The sequence below is a fragment of the Gastrolobium bilobum genome, unplaced genomic scaffold, assembly GCF_033153095.1.
Source record: "Gastrolobium bilobum isolate Gb01-03AN ecotype WA unplaced genomic scaffold, APGP_CSIRO_Gbil_v1 utg5831, whole genome shotgun sequence".
Classification (NCBI taxonomy): Eukaryota; Viridiplantae; Streptophyta; class Magnoliopsida; order Fabales; family Fabaceae; genus Gastrolobium; species Gastrolobium bilobum.
Window position 1 is genome coordinate 17,715 of NW_026898041.1, and position 16,242 is coordinate 33,956.

Genomic DNA, 16,242 nt, shown 5'->3' on the forward strand with positions numbered 1-16,242 from the left:
AGTTAAATCCATTTATGACATTAGGTGCTTACTGCATGTTTGGAGAGAAAGGAAGTCAAGGTGAATTTTTCATTTTAAGTAAACATTTTCCTCATTTGGGAATTTCTTAAAATGAAAGATTACCATGTAAGGTTCCAATATCCCTTAATTTATTTTATAGATTACCATATAATTCTCTTAATTCCCTTTATTGAATTCTGACATTGCTCAATTAAGAAGATATGTTAGATTATGTACCACTAGAGAATGTGCATAAGAACTGTAATGCCTGGCAACTTGCAAGGATCAACGACTATCCCCACACACTAACACGAGACTTTTCAGCGTGCTTTGTCCTCACTCGCACACTTCCTGGGAAAACTTCCCAGGAGGTCACCCATCCCAGAATTGCTCCAAGTCAAGCACGCTTAACTATGGAGTTCTTCCGTCATGGGCTACCGAAAAGTAGATGCATCTTGTTAGTATAGGTAGTACCAATTAATTCTTATAAGTTATCCCAAACTGTGCAGTCTCATACTGCAAAGTCTTTGAAATCCCTTTCTTTCGGGTGTCGATTCGATTCATTCATGCATGTAACCCCCCGCTGGAAGCCTGTCAGGAGCCGCTCCTTGTCCGTGCCTCTTTGCACCGGCGATCACTCCCCGCCCTCGTCGGCGCTCGGGATGTTACAAGAACCAAATGGTGGTAGCTCAATTGGCGCATGAGAGCTAAGCAAGTGGGGGTGAGAGCATGTGTTCGAATCGTATCATCTTTGGGAGGAGTTTAAAGACTTAATCCTGGACCCGCCCCGAATCGGATTAATTGTGAAACAATGAACAGATTGGAATATTTCAAAAAAAAAAAAGAAAAAAAAAAGAGAGAATGTGCATAAGATAGATTGGACGTCCCGTGAGTCTTGGGAGGAACTCAGTTCACCTTGCTTCTCCATGAATGCAGATTTGAGCCCAAGGAGAATATCCATTTGTTTTATCAAGGACTTCCCTCTCTCTAGGAACTCTTTCTCCTTTGTCCTGAAAAATTTGTTCACCTTATAGAGTTGGTGGTCAAGGCATGCAAAAAATTCTTTAGTAGCATCAGTATCGGCAAATTGATCTAACAGCTCTGTCTCATACATATCCCCTTTACTAAGCGATGAAGCAAGTTTGTATGGACCTGTAAAAGACCAAACAATTATCATGGGTCTATTAAAGACACAATATTAAATAGATTGTCTTCAAGATCTTATGTCTTCAAAAAAAGAAAAAGGAAAAGATCTTATGTTTACATTGTGTTTGAGTGAATTGAACAAAAATATTTTTTATACTTATGAAATTGATTAGTACACATATAAGCAGGTAGCAGCTGTCATGTTCTCCTAATCGAATTGCGGTGGATTTGGCACAGTTCTTACTTCTTAGCAAATCACTTCACATTGTTTATTATAAACAGTCTCATACATAAGTGCTGCTAGACAAGTAAATAAGACACTAAATGTTATTTCTATTACTTGTGTGTAAGAACAATAAATGGATATATTACTCTGATGCATATTTATATGATTGATTCATCAAAGCTTGTGTGATGTAGGTTGGGGGTCTAAACTGAAATGTGGTGTTTATGGAAAAGGGGCAATAAATAGCTTGAGTTTGGAAAGTGGAAGGCTCTATTCTTTTGAATAGAAATCGTAAGACTTCGGAAAATCCAATTAAATTTTAGAACTGAATGAAATGCCCTTCAACTGTCCTGTGTGACTAGTTAAGGTTAACTTGTGAATGGTAATGTTTCCCTAATCTGCTCAATGTTGAACTATGTTAGCATGATCAATTGTTGAACTATGATATGTATTTGGAATATGTAAATTTAGTGTTGTTGTATCTGAACATGATCCTTGAATTTTGCCTTGTGAGCTGCAAAGAGTAGTACTAATTAGAGAATGCTTCAAATTTGATGAATATATGGCTGAACCATAAAAGCATGTAATCGCGTACTATGTTTGCAGATTTGAACACATGACCTGGTTTGCCTTTTTATGTATTCCAATGTAACCAAGCGTTAGACAAGAACTTAAAAAATGTAAAGTTGTCTCTTCTTTTAATGTGATAGTGGATTAAGAACCAATTATATGGAAGGTTGATGGGAGGGGGAACATTTTAATTCCTTATTATGTACTGGGTTGTTATTGTATGAGAAAGTTTAATATTTGACTTGATATCGGTGAAAGTCTTTCGAACTATGTGGATGAGTAGGCATTATATAATGTGGAAAAAAAAATGTTAGAAAATATTTTGTTTTGATTGTAGTAACTGCTGGTTGGTAATGTCAAAGATTGATGTATGGTTGTAAGATTTTTTCTTTTAGTAATGTTTGTATAACATTGCTGTAGAAAAGGATAAAGATCGTCCAATGAACATCATCAATCAGAAGACATCTTCACATGTACCCATTAAAATTAAATATTGATATTTCTCCACTAATATACAAATAATGAGATTAAATTACAAAGCTATTAATGACAGCACACTGAAGTCATAGAAGAGTATATTAAGATATAAAATAATCCATCCAGCCATTGATATTAAATCCATGTCAAAATACTACATGTTACATTTGATAACATAATTATGAAAATAACATAAAGCTTTATAAACTCTAATTTTTTCACAAGATAGTCCTGAAGATGGTTAGACCATAAATTAGTAAGAAACTACAGATTAACTAGTGAATTTCCATTATTGCTTGACACAGTAGTCAGGTGTAAACTACTCACAACAAGTGCAAGGGGGTGGGGGGAACTGAATATCTGTACAGCAAGTCATTCTCACCTTCCATTAACGGGAACACTGAGGTGGGACTTCAGAGTTTAGGCCATGCAACCATATTGTTTTCATAGCTATCACTACATCAAGTCTTATGCTCATTGCCTTTGTCTTTGGAAACATTAGTACTCATGCCAATAACACCAACACCTCTCCTACTCTCTGCTCAAGCGTGCTTGTCCCTGATAAGATTCAACACATTCTGAGCCTTTCCAGCAGAAAAATAATACTCTAGTAAAAGAGAAGAAATTGCTAATTAAAGGCTTGCAGTATAGGTAATTTTTAATTTTTCTCACTTATGTGTAACTCATAATATTTTATCAAAAATGCTGTTAATATATTATTTGATATATGGTCTCTTTTTGATATTTTTTATTATTAAATAAAATATCATGTTGACCTCACTAAGGCCCGTTTGGATGGATTTCTGAAAAAAGTATTTTTTATGCATTATTTATTTTAGAAGTGTTTTTTACAAAAGCTAAAGCTATTTAGATTTTTAAAAAAATATTTGGGTTTTGAAAAATATATTGGGCTTTTGACTTATGCTTTTTTTAGAAGCTAAAATTTATAACTTCCAGAAAAAGCAGATTTTTGAATTTTTTTTGTTGTTTATACTTTTTTAAAAAGCAGACATCCAAACAGATTTTGTAACGAAAGTGCTTTTTTTTTTATGAAAAAAAAATTGCTCTTGCCTAAAAAAAAAGCTCATACAAACGGGCCATAAATAACACGAGTTCACTTTTATTAACAAAATCAGAACTAGTAGTAAAAAAAATATTAGCATCTTGTTCTATAGTAACAGTCTTGCCTAATTAAATTGTTCTAGTTTTTATATCAATCCATGAACCACATCAAACTTGGTATAGTACTTTAAGGCTTTGTTTGGGAGTTTTGAGGGGAAGGGAAGAAAGGGGATCCAAGGGGAAGGGAGGGAAAGGAAGGGAACGAAATTGAAGGGTATTACCTTCCCTTGTTTGGGAGTTAAAAAAATGGTAAAGGAGAAAAATAGAGTGTTAATGAGATATTTTTACCATTTTACCCTTTTCTTAACATGAATATAATTACTATATTTTACAAATTAAATTAAATTTAAAATTTCTAACAAAATTATTTATGTATTTTTCACAATACTAAAAATGATCATATTTTCGATGAAATTTCTACGTTGCAAACGATGAATATTTCGTCAAAAAATTATTTTTTTCATCAGAATACTTCTCGTTGAAAAGCAACTGAATTTTTTCTCCGATGAAAATTTTTACAAAAATAAATTTTCAACGAAATTTAGTTTTCGTCAAAAGTTTTGACGAAAATGATTTCCTCCATCAAATATTTTTAAACAAAAGAAGAATTCTATCAAAAAATTTAACAAAATGTTTTTCGTTCAAAATTTCGATGAAAATGTGTTCTAACGAAAAAAAAATTGTCAAAAATTTTAAGGGAAATGTTTCATTCGAAACTTTCGACGAAATTTAAATTCTGTAAGGAATTGATACCTTGTTCAAATCTAAATTTTTATTTATTTTTGGAGTGTAAGAAAATTTACCTATATATTATTCAAATTCAAGCTGGCAACTGTCAAGAGAGGAAGAAAGCAAACAACAATGTGATGTTAATTGCTTGCGTTGGAACAAAAAAAATTGGATAAATAAAACTGGAAATAGAAGTGCCTGTGCCTGCAAAGATGGGTTGACAATATTCACCATTTGATACCCAACATAAAGATGGCTAGCTTATCAATTTATACTAAAGAGAAATAGGAAGAGAACTTGATAAAAATTTATGCTTACATATCCAAAATCACTAGTTTCTGTTTCTATATATGGCATTTAAAATTGCAATTAATATTCATTGGGTCAGAGAACAAAAATGTTGAGTGTGGTGGAGATTAAAATGTCAATTGTGAGGGTTAAACATGGCCCACCAACGTGTTCAACTTCCAACTACAAGTTTATTGCACAGATTTTAGGTTCCTATGAAGATAGAGAATATATCTTTGGTGTTATTGTTGCACCAAAGATTCAATACATTCCACCAATAAAAATATTACATGTCACTTAAAAAAAAATTTCTCTGTCAAATTTTTTTTTTCTCCTATAATGTGTAATGCTCCCATTGGTAGAATGCACTGAATCTTGATGCAACAGTAACAGCAAAGATTTATTCATAGATGGACATCTAGAATAGAGTGGATATACGTCAGAATCCACACGGGAATGCAGCACCAATAGCCACCACTACATTCATTTTTCATTTTGGTATTGGTAAGAACAATTAAAACAAAAGTCTTCTTGGTAAGTGTTGGATGCATTCCCTGCCAAATTATGTCTACATTCCTAATAGGTTATAATTAATAAAAACGTCCTTTTTCTTTATTTTCCATTGTATCATCTACAACAACCAACTATACCCAATATTGGAATATTAGTGCTCTATTTATATTGCTTGTGGGGAAGGGATTCAATCTCTGCCATTAGAGAAGGACAAGATGACAAGATGTTAGATAAAAAATCACTGCAAGGAAAGAGTTTGGCATTTTTATGTGGTGTGTAGCACACTCTTTTTGGAGACAATTCCTTCGTTTTATTTTAAGGAGTGGGAGCATATCACCATGAGGTCAAAAAGACATCAGAATGTCCGCTTATATGCTATTACTAGAATAATATAAGCTTATTGAAAAGAAAATTTGAGTGTTTTAAGTTCATAATCGTAATGGTTAAACATTAATAACTAAAATATTAATTACTAATATTCAAATATAACAATTAAGATGTGCAAGAAGATTTGATAGAATAGCATAAGCAATATAAAACGTTCATATAAATATGACATATTTTTTCAAAGAAAAGTAATTCACTTGATCACACACACACATATATAAGAGATACAATCCTTTGACACTGGTGTCAAACTTTGAAATTTGACATCAAATTCTAACTGTTAATTTTCGTCAATCAACGGTTATCATTTATTGAGAATCAAACGTATTAATTATGTAACGCCTCGTCTGCAGCCGGTTAATTAACATTCATATGATAGTAAGCGCAGCATGCTCAACTTAATTAATGCGGAAGCTAACTGAATAAATTTTCTCTTTTTCTTTATGTATTGCAAACTTTTTCACTTCCATGACCAAAATAAAACGGACAGCATTTTGTTTGTATTTTAGACCACTGGGGATAATTCTCCTCATGATAATTTCAATCTGATTGACAATTTAATATAATCCAGACATACCACAACATAGATAAAATATATTGCCCAGCCATCCATGACCTAAGCTATCTCACAATCATACTGTCTCAAAATAATGTCCATCATGTTACTTATGTAATTACATCAAATAAACAAAAGATATGCAATTAAATAAGTAACATAAACCTGAGCATGCATCACTAACAACTAGGGGTGTTCGCGGTCTGGATTGGATCGGTTTTGTAAGCAAAATTCATCTGATCTAATCCCTTCGGTTTGATCATGTAATCATTCATTTGGTTTGGATTTTTTTCAAATCCCATCTGATCCAATCCAATTTTTTTCGGTTTGGATTGGATCGGTTTTCGGTTTTTTGAAAATACTAAAATTAGTTTCATGATTATTCTGCAAATAAAATCTTTTGCATATATTTGCTTTGTAATTCTTTTTTATTTGAAATACAAAAACATCAGTAAACGATATATATAGTTTTTTTTTGGGCAATGAGATATGAAGCTCTACACAGATGAAATTTTGTTGATGAGATGTGACTAGGTTTTTTCTTGGATTTAGTTGATGGGTTAATGAGTCTTGGGTTTAGAATTTTTTGGGCTATGATTGGGGAAGGCCCAAATAGGTAGAGGGAAATTAAAATATTGGATCAGTTTGGATTGGATCGATTTTCATCAACCAATCCGAAAACCGATCCAATCCAATTAAAATTTGCAGTTTTTTTTTAGTTTATTCGATTATCGGTTTTTCAATTCAATCATCGCGGTTTGAATCGGTTGATAAACACTCCTACTAACAACATATACAGTCTATCGACATGGTATAAACACTCCATATCCTCTCCAAAAGAATAACATTGTATATATACATATCCAAAATAAAACCATGTCAAATACATATCAGCATAACAAGCTAATCCTGACTATCAGGTCAGTTAATATATCTCGTCTGACTTTTTGCCGCACAATGCCTCAAGACCATCAGCTCCTGTTCTTGAAATGGTAATCCCCATAACGTGAGGTGAGATAATATAATTACCTCAGTAAGCTAGGGACCCTTAAAGAGCTCCTCCACCTCTAAGCTCACTTCTGGTATAACCATAGTAAAAACCTATGCATGCATCAGAATATGTATGACAATGTAGTGTGCAAATAATAAATCCTAATGGCTAGAGAATATAACAAGTATACATTACGCAAGGAAACACCATCTTGCAATATATCGTATGAGGAAACACCGTCTCATACTATGCATAAGAAAACATCGTCTTATGCCTCACACAAGAAAACACTGTCTTGTATGGCACATAAACATACATACATATATATGCAACATATAACAAATTATTTTCAACATACCATATCAAACTACCACCCTTCCTCGGAATTTGGTGGAACAAACGAGGGATTAACCCCAAGGACCAAAAGCTTACCTGTCAAGCACTGTCCTCCAATAAATCTCGTGTCCACAGAGTCACAATCACGATCTCTCACAAAGTCACAATCTAGTTTCAAGATGTGAAGACAAGTAGTATTCATATATACTAGTATACCATATTTAATTCCACCTTATCTTTTATTTATTTAAGCCTTCAAAGCTTTTCACTTAGCACATATCCAATGGCTAATTAAATTTTGACTTAAACTTACTCTTTGTGTAATTTTCAAGGAAATTAGGTTTTCAACCCAAAATTGTTTCCAATGAACTCTCTTCAACCATTGAGTCACTTTGCTCAAAACTATATAATTAATAACATGAATAACCATTAATTTCCATCATCATCCATCATCAACGCATACATACGGTATTGTTCATCTCTATAGTACTATTCATGTATATGTCACTATTCATGTATACGACACTGTTCAAAAATATGGTATCTTTAATTTTTTGAATACATTTTCACTATTAAAATCCTCATCTAAACACTTTTCTCAACATGGACTAAGCCTCAATCAAGCTCTAACATACTCAATCAAGCCAAACTTTCAAAATGGAAACCTAAGTTCAACCTTTATAAAAACATGAAAAAGAAGGGAATTTCTTACCACAATACACTCTAGAACAAAAGAGAGATGAGTTTCTAAGCTCTATGGCCTCAAACTCCAAACTTATTCAAATTTTCGAAATGGGGAGGATGAGATATCTCTCAATATAATGACTCCCGACTAAAACTAAGCTATGGTTTTTGTAAAGGATGAAATTTTACACACTTTAGACTTTGGAATGGATGGATTTCCTCAATCCTAGCTCAAGTTATCAAAGGATGAAGATTTTCACTCAAACTTTTCTTTCCTCCCTCTTTGTCGAGTAGTCAACCGGAAGACAAAGGAAATAATGAAGTTTTGGAGCTCTAAGTGAGCTCACTAACCAAATGGGTATAAACTTTTTTATCCTGCTCACTTAACTCTCTTTCAAACTTGATACATTGGTTCACAATATTTTTAGGGTAATATTAATCATTTTACTTTTCACTTTCGGATAACTTTGTCTACCCATATTTTTACCCATTAACTGTCATTTTAACTCTTTTTTCACCAAAGGTGACTTTATTTCTTTTTCTTCTACTTTCCTTATAATTATTCTTCAATATAATGATTAAAATCATTAATTGATAATTAAATTCACAACTACATGTGAGAGTTATTATAAATTAACTATTAATTCCCAATAAATGATAACCGATGGCGAAAATCAATGGTTAGGATTTGATGTCAAATTTTAAAGTTCGACACCGGTGTCAAAGGATACTTCCCCTATATATAATACATTTCACAATTTCATCTTTATATTATGAGTAAATACCATTTTTGGTCCTCAGCAAATTTCACGATGCCCGCTTTAGTCCCTAGCAAATAAAAAGGCTTATCGTGGTCCCTAAAAAATTCAAAATGGACCCATTTTAATCCTTTTAGGGACTAATATGGGTCTTTTTTAAATTTGTGAGGGACCACGATTTCAACTAAATTGGTCCATTTTGAATTTCTTAGGGACCAAGATGGGCCTTTTTATTTGTTAGGGACTAAAACAGGCATCGTAAAATTTGCTGAGGACTAAAAATGGTATTTACTCTTATATTATATATTGACCTGGAACAATACCACGTGAAATTATAGGTCCAACCAGTAAAAGGCCTATAGGGCCCAAAGACTATTGCTTAATGGAGAAGGAAACACGACCATCTCGTGTGTCTTGACAATTCTGCAACCTCTTGACACACGGTACCAGTTGCTTAGTCAATTGCGGCCATACGACATCAGCTGCTCAGAACATTACTACCCCCGTATGACCAATGAGCAAAGCACATACACTTACTTGCCACCACACCTACAAGACTTAGTTTGAATATAAGCATCTTGCTCAAGGAATAGCCTGCAAAGACTACAAATGCCCATCAATAAGAATAAATATCGTCATACCAAGAAGACATAACCAGGACGCTCATCTATTATATATACAGAGGCACTAAACCCATGTATAATCATCTTCCCATCAATACTTGATCCCTTGAATACTTACTGACTTGAGCGTCAAAGTGTCTTGCAAGTATCTCCACCAGTCTCCTTAAGCTGCTCTCAGACATCTCGCAAATTATCCCACCAACCAACCAGACATTTCGCAGCTATCGACCAACCAAAGCCCAAACTCATCGTTGCAGCTCAATTGTGTATAATCTAGCCCAATAATTATTGGATAGTAAATTTTGAATAAAAATATGTAAGTTATCAATTTAATCTTCTAATAATTTAAAAAATCTTTATTCGTTGCATATATAATTAAGTAATCAAGTTACTATGGGTCTGAAATATTACTACGGGGAGTGAATAAAATCATAAATGACCTACAACATCTTGTAATAATTTTTCCTTGCAACTGGGCCTCCCCTCCAATGCATACCAACGAAATTTGAACATGTTTGTTGTTACATCATCGATATTTGCGGATGAATCACATGGTTATATCCTCCTATTGGGCTAAGCTCTCTGTCTTTCATGTTACCCTATACGGCATTCACAGGTCCTTTTCTCTTCAGGTCCCGCCATTGCATGATTTCAATTTCATACTCATTTATGGGTTCCAATAATTTTCAGCCGTGGTCCACTTTAGGATTTTGAGGATGGTCGCTTATTAACTTCATGGTGTACATGTGTCTCCTTTTTATTTATTTATTTCTGGTTAATTATTTATTGTTGTTCTTAATTTCATTATTACAAGAAGTTAGTTTATCACTTTCTTAACAACATTTTTTGGTGTATTACAAAAGATTAACCAAATTCATAAAACTGCTCCTAAATATTTATGCACGTGAAAAAAGAAGAATGTAAATCTAAAGTAAAAACATACGAGTAACATTTGGGACTTTGATGATGACATGAAATTATAGAATTAATCATATTTGTACCAATGATGTACTTAATGAAAGTAATGATTAATATTCAGAGAAGAATGAGAAGTGATAAGCAAATAATATATTATACTGTTTATAGAGTTTTCATTAAGCTTAATACTACCCTTTGTCAAAAAGGGACATATACTAGGTTGGTAGCTAGCTGCCTTATCTCAAAATGCTCCCTAAATATGATATTATTGAAATATTGAGAAAAAAGCATGCATCATTTTTTTTTTTACGTAATCTGTTTTTTTTTACATTTATGTTTAGATTGACGTAAAGGATGATAGATAGAATAAAATTATGTTATTCATTTAAATTCTTTAAAATAAGATGAAATGAATGAAGAAAGTTAATGAAATTTATCTGTTTTCTTTCCATTACAAAATATCCAAACAATAGTATGGTATTTTTGTTCTATTTTATTTCATTGTGTGTCATCCTTCATTAGATACCTAAATATAGACTCAATGAATAACCATGGAATTAAACCAAAACCAATTTTATGATTATCTTTGCAATAATTTCATATAATCATGCATGGAGTGGTTGAGAGGTTTAAGGACTGAATGTGCCATCAATTAATAGCCAATCTTAAGCAATGGACTTAACCCCCAAATAATAATAATGACTTAAAAGCAATTGGAAGTGGGTCCAAATCAAATTGATATGCAAATGGTTAAAAGTATACTCTTCCCACGCTTTATTTCTTTTACACAAACAAAGACTTAACTTAAAGTGTCCGTTCCCCAAGTTTCCTTTGAAGAAGGTAATCTATGATCACATGCACAAGTGGAAATCATGTGTTATGAGGTCACAGGATAGATTATAACTTATTGTTGCATAGCCAGGGATGGGCACACCTTAACATGATTATTCTTCTTCATCAATCACCACAATAACACACAAACACAATAACCCAAAACCCAAAAACAATAACATGATGTGATCTCATCCCATATACCATGTGCTGTGGGGGCATTTGCATTTCACAATTGTTTGTTTCAATGTCTTGATGAATAATGCATAAATCAAAGTTGTGAAAACAAGGTCCAGTAGGAAGTTGCCACGTGGGAATGTTCATGATTTTATAGTTGAAACATATCTGACAAACTCCAATAGAAAAGAAAAGAAGAAGAAAACTTGAGAGAGAAGCAGTGGCAATAATGGTTCCACACACTCCATGAAACAAAGAATACAAGTTAAGTTACAAGGTTGAATTCCCCAACACTCTGTGTGCTTGTGTGTTTGACGTACAAGTGAATGGTTTTGCTTGCCATCTACTGCACTGTACTCTCGTTCATTCTCCTAATCCAAGAAGCACCATAAAACTTATGAATATATTGGTGTTGAGGGAATGCAGCAGCGTTGAGTTGGCATCATGAATGTGAATGAGCATCATCACCGCAGAGGTCACAGCTTCAATGGAATTGCTATTTCCCAAGAAAATCTCCATCTCTTCTCCAACACTCCTTCTTCCAATGGTTCAAACCTTTTCTCTTTCCTCGTGCTAATGCTAATATGCTTTGCTCCCTCTTCCATTTTTGTTTCATTATGTTGAATTTTTTATGACTGAAAGGTAGAGCTGTTCTTTCATGACTGAAAGGTTATGAGTTCGAATTCAGGAAACAATTTCTTTGTAATTATGCGATAGTAAGACTGCGTACAAGGATTACCTCCACCCCACACTCGTTAGTCGGATTTAACGAGGAGTGATTTTTTTTATGTTGAATTTTTTAATTTTAAACATCTTATCTGTCTGCCTTTATTTAGGCCAATGAATTTGGAATTGTTTCTTTGTAATTTAGCTTCACCGATGTTATTTCTGCATGCAGTTTCAGGGAAACTGGTGAGACTCTCAGTTGAATCAGCCAAACTGGCCAGAAGCGGGATTGATGATCTATTGTCATCCACGGAAGGAGGAAAACATGATTATGATTGGTACATTTCTCAGAGAATTTTATCATATCTGTCAGTGGACTCTTGTTGTAAACACTCTCTTACTTAAACTAGAAATAAGTAACCATAAGGGCCGATGGCCAAGGAATGGACTATTGGGGTTGAAAAGTCTCTGATTCGAATCCGAGAAGAAACAACTTAGGGTGAGTGGTAAAACTTTCACACTCAATGTCACGAGAGGAATTAGTCTCATCTAAATAGATAGGGACATCCTTAAAAAAAAAAAAAAAAAAAAACTAGAAATAAGTGGCACTCATGTGACATTAACAATAAAGGAGTGAGTAGAAATGTAGAATATATACAAATAGGTAAGTCACTTTTCTCTAACTTCACTGAGTCTATTAACAATTTTTCCATTCATTTGTCACTACTCCACTAGATGTATTCATTTATCTATTTGTAATCGCTTTACAAGGTTTGGGCTATTATTGTTGCATCTATAGCATACCAGTACTATTGAGTTGAATCTCTATCTTAAGTTGGCCTATAAAACAATGAAATTCATAATGTATGCACCACATGTAAGAGTAGAGGACTGACCAATTAGAGGAATTGGGAAGCAGATACTAATAGTATATGCATTACCGGTTGCCTGGAGAAAAAAAAAAATCATAGTCTCATTCAGTTTTATGTCAGAGTTAGATTGTTTCGTATTGGAAGTAATAGACCAATAATCAAATGCAGAAAAAATAACTATTTTCTCAAATCTTGATTAAATACACGCAACTAACCTTATTTTCAAGTGAACTCATAACTAATTCAGATTACATTGTTTTGGTGGCTGGCTTCATATTTCCTCACTATTTTGAAATGAGAGAGTGCATATATTATCATATGTTTTGTGTTATAGGCTTCTCACTCCCCCGGGTACCCCTGATTTTCCATCATCAGAAGGTGAATCCCAACCAACCTTGGCGCCTTCAAGAAGCAGTTTGGGTAGATTACCTTCAAACACTAATGCCTCCTCAAGGGTATGTTCCTCTAATAATTTCTCATATCCATAGGCATAACTCTCACAGTTTTGTTAGTGCTTGGATTGATAAATCAACCTCAACTGAAGCTTTATTAGTGATTGGATTGATAAGATATTATGATGTTAACCACAAGTGACAAAGAATTATTAACATTTTTAGGGGTTAAGTTTCTCTTTTTTTTGAAATCAGGGGTTAAGTTTCTCTTGTACCTTAATTACTCATCCAGTGCTGTCCAATGTGCTCATTTAAATATTTGTTTCCAATTTAAGTAACCTTACAAAAGAACTAGACGATGCATTGTTTGTGGTAATTTGCTTATCATTTTCAAACATTCCTTACATTGATGTACAAATGAAAAGTAACCTTGAAGCCAAAAGAATCACACATCAGAAGAAAATGTCTAGAATTTGTAAACCTGAAATTGTAGGAGGGTCAGTAATTATCTCACTACCTTAACACTGTCATCAAACTGAGATTGCTTCTATAGCTTTGTACAACTAATTGGTATTCAAATATAATGTGGATATGAAATTGGTCAGCTAGATGATGTTATGTTTAAATTCTGAATCCCATAAATTTTTCAGGTTTCAGTCTCACAATCAGAGAACAACAATCACTCTAGACCAACAAGAAGCAGTTCAGTGACTCGCTCTTCCATCTCTAGTTCACAGCAAAGATCCTCCACCATTCCTAACAAAAGCTCTGCTTCAGTTCCATTTAACAATAGGCCATCTTCCCCCATAACTCGTTCTCCATCAGCAATAAAGCCTTCCACTCCATCAAGACCCTCAACACCATCAAGAGTACGCTCAGTTCCAACTATCTCATCAGCTGATAGAAGTAAACCATCACAACAAGGTTCAAGGTCATCAACTCCTAGTTCTACTTCTAAGCCACACATTCCTCCCAACTTACATTCCCCATCTTCTCGTTCACTTTCAAGGCCTTCTACTCCAACTCGTCGCCATTCAATGCCATCTCCATCCCCAACAACTACTTCTTCAACTTCAGCAAGACATGTTGCATCATTCAATGGCCGTAATTCAGCACCAATATCACGGCCAAGCTCACCGGGGCCACGACTCCGGCCGCCACCCCAGCCAATTATTCCACCTGATTTTCCCCTTGAAACACCACCAAACCTTAGAACAACACTACCTGATAGACCAGTTTCTGCAGGTAGGTCCCGTCCTGTTCCTAGTCCTGTTACTTTGAAGGCAAACACTGAAACACAAGCTTCGGTTACTATGTCAAGGAGACAGTCATCTCCTGTTATCTATAAGGGTAGATTATCAGAATACACAGGAAAAGGCCGTGGCCATATCAATGCCAATGAGGTAGTTGCACGGAAATCTGTTAAGTCTTCAACTACTGCTACGGATAACAATGGATTTGGGAGGACCATCTCAAAGAAATCCTTGGATATGGCTATTAGACACATGGTAAGAATTTTACTATACTTTTCCATTTCTGCATGATCAACAATCAAATTTTACATGTTTTACTGTGTGAAGAATTAATTCAACCCAAAAACTTAAGTTATTGGGTAAAGTTACACTAATAATTTTATATATCTCTAACGCGTCCCCTTACACGAGAATTCATTGAGTTTGAAGGGTAGATGATACATCAGACTCATGCTACCTGTATTAAGAAACTTCAATCATTAATTAAATGGGAGCGGTGAGGAACGAACCCGTAACATCGAGGCTCTGATACTATGTAAAGAACCAATTCAACTCAAAAACTTGAGTTATTAGGTAAGGCTACATTAATAGTTTTATATATCTCTATCATACTATATCACAGTTTTAAATTTTATTCCTAATCATAGCCACTACTTTGAATGAAAATCATGGTCTAAATGTTATGCTATGATTAATCATTCTCCACATGGAGCTGTATGAATTATGTCACTAACAAACTCCCCCAAAAGTTTAATTTCATAATATATTTCTAACAAAGAGCCATTTGAACTTAAAACGCGAGAGAGGGATTAAACTCTAAACTATTTAGTCATAAAAACTCTGATATCATATCACCAAACAATTTTCACACAAGCTTCAAGTGTTATGCATTGTTCTATATTATAATATAAGCTTTTATTTTTTGAATTTAGGATATAAGGAACAGCTCAGGAACAGTGCGTTCACTTTCAAGCGCTACACTGTTTCCTCAGAGTATTCGAAGTTCAACTCCAAAGGCTCAACATAGTCGAGGTTTGAGTGCTCCAGCGTCAGTGCAGATTAACGGAAGCAGAAAAATTGGAGCAAGTTTTGACGTTGGAAATGAGATTAATAGGATAAATGGAAGAGAGAATGATGAAAGAAAACACATTGGAAAATTGAGTGAAGTTGATATGTACGAGAGTTGTCGATACGATGCACTATTGCTTAAAGAAGACTTGAAGAACACAAACTGGCTGCGTAGTGTTGATGATAAATGTGATGAAGGACCTATCTTTGATAATGGATTTGAGTCACTGCCAGAACCATTTGGCTTCTTATAGAAATGAAGATGTTAATTATTTCTGCACAAAATGTATGGATTTAAATTTGATCTTACACGTAAATAATGACATGAAACTGGTCCAACGAGATTAATTCAGAAATGTCTTATTTTGGTGCGTTGAAGCATGCATTATAAAAACAAAAATCAAAATAAAGTATTACTGTAACGATGTTCACTAGAGAATCATAACTCTTTCTTTATGCTTTGTTGCTTTAAAAAGGAACAAACATATATACCAGTATATGTTGTAAATAATAATTATTTAGTTATTATTTAGTCATTTATTTGTTGTATTGGGCCAAGCCCATTAGGTCAAAATTAGGTCAAGTATTCTCTATAAATAGAGAACCCTTTGTACAGATTATTTACAATTCTATAATACATTAGAATACCCTTTTTCAAG

The 16,242-nt window shown here is 33.8% G+C and overlaps 1 protein-coding gene across 2 annotated transcripts; it reads left to right on the forward strand.

Moving 5' to 3' along the window:
• The first annotated feature begins 11,509 nt into the window (after positions 1-11,509).
• Positions 11,510-15,837, forward strand: LOC133312345 (flocculation protein FLO11-like). Of its 2 annotated transcripts, XM_061513514.1 has the most exons (5): positions 11,510-11,879; positions 12,231-12,336; positions 13,205-13,325; positions 13,913-14,770; positions 15,448-15,837. In XM_061513514.1, exons 1-5 carry the CDS (start codon positions 11,777-11,779, stop codon positions 15,835-15,837), a joined length of 1,578 nt encoding a protein of 525 aa, XP_061369498.1. In that variant the 5' UTR covers positions 11,510-11,776. The 2 variants fall into 2 exon arrangements, with proteins under 2 accessions (XP_061369498.1, XP_061369499.1); XM_061513515.1 differs by lacking the exon at positions 11,510-11,879 and having other exon boundaries at positions 13,246-13,325.
• Positions 15,838-16,242: the final 405 nt, after the last annotated feature.

Coding starts and splice junctions, on each gene's coding strand:
- LOC133312345 (XM_061513514.1), top strand. CDS start 11,777: ATGAATGTGAATGAGCATCATCACCGCAGAGGTCACAGCTTCAATGGA. Junction 11,880..12,230: donor CAACACTCCTTCTTCCAATG/GTTCAAACCTTT, acceptor TTCTGCATGCAG/TTTCAGGGAAACTGGTGAGA. Junction 13,326..13,912: donor ACACTAATGCCTCCTCAAGG/GTATGTTCCTCT, acceptor TAAATTTTTCAG/GTTTCAGTCTCACAATCAGA.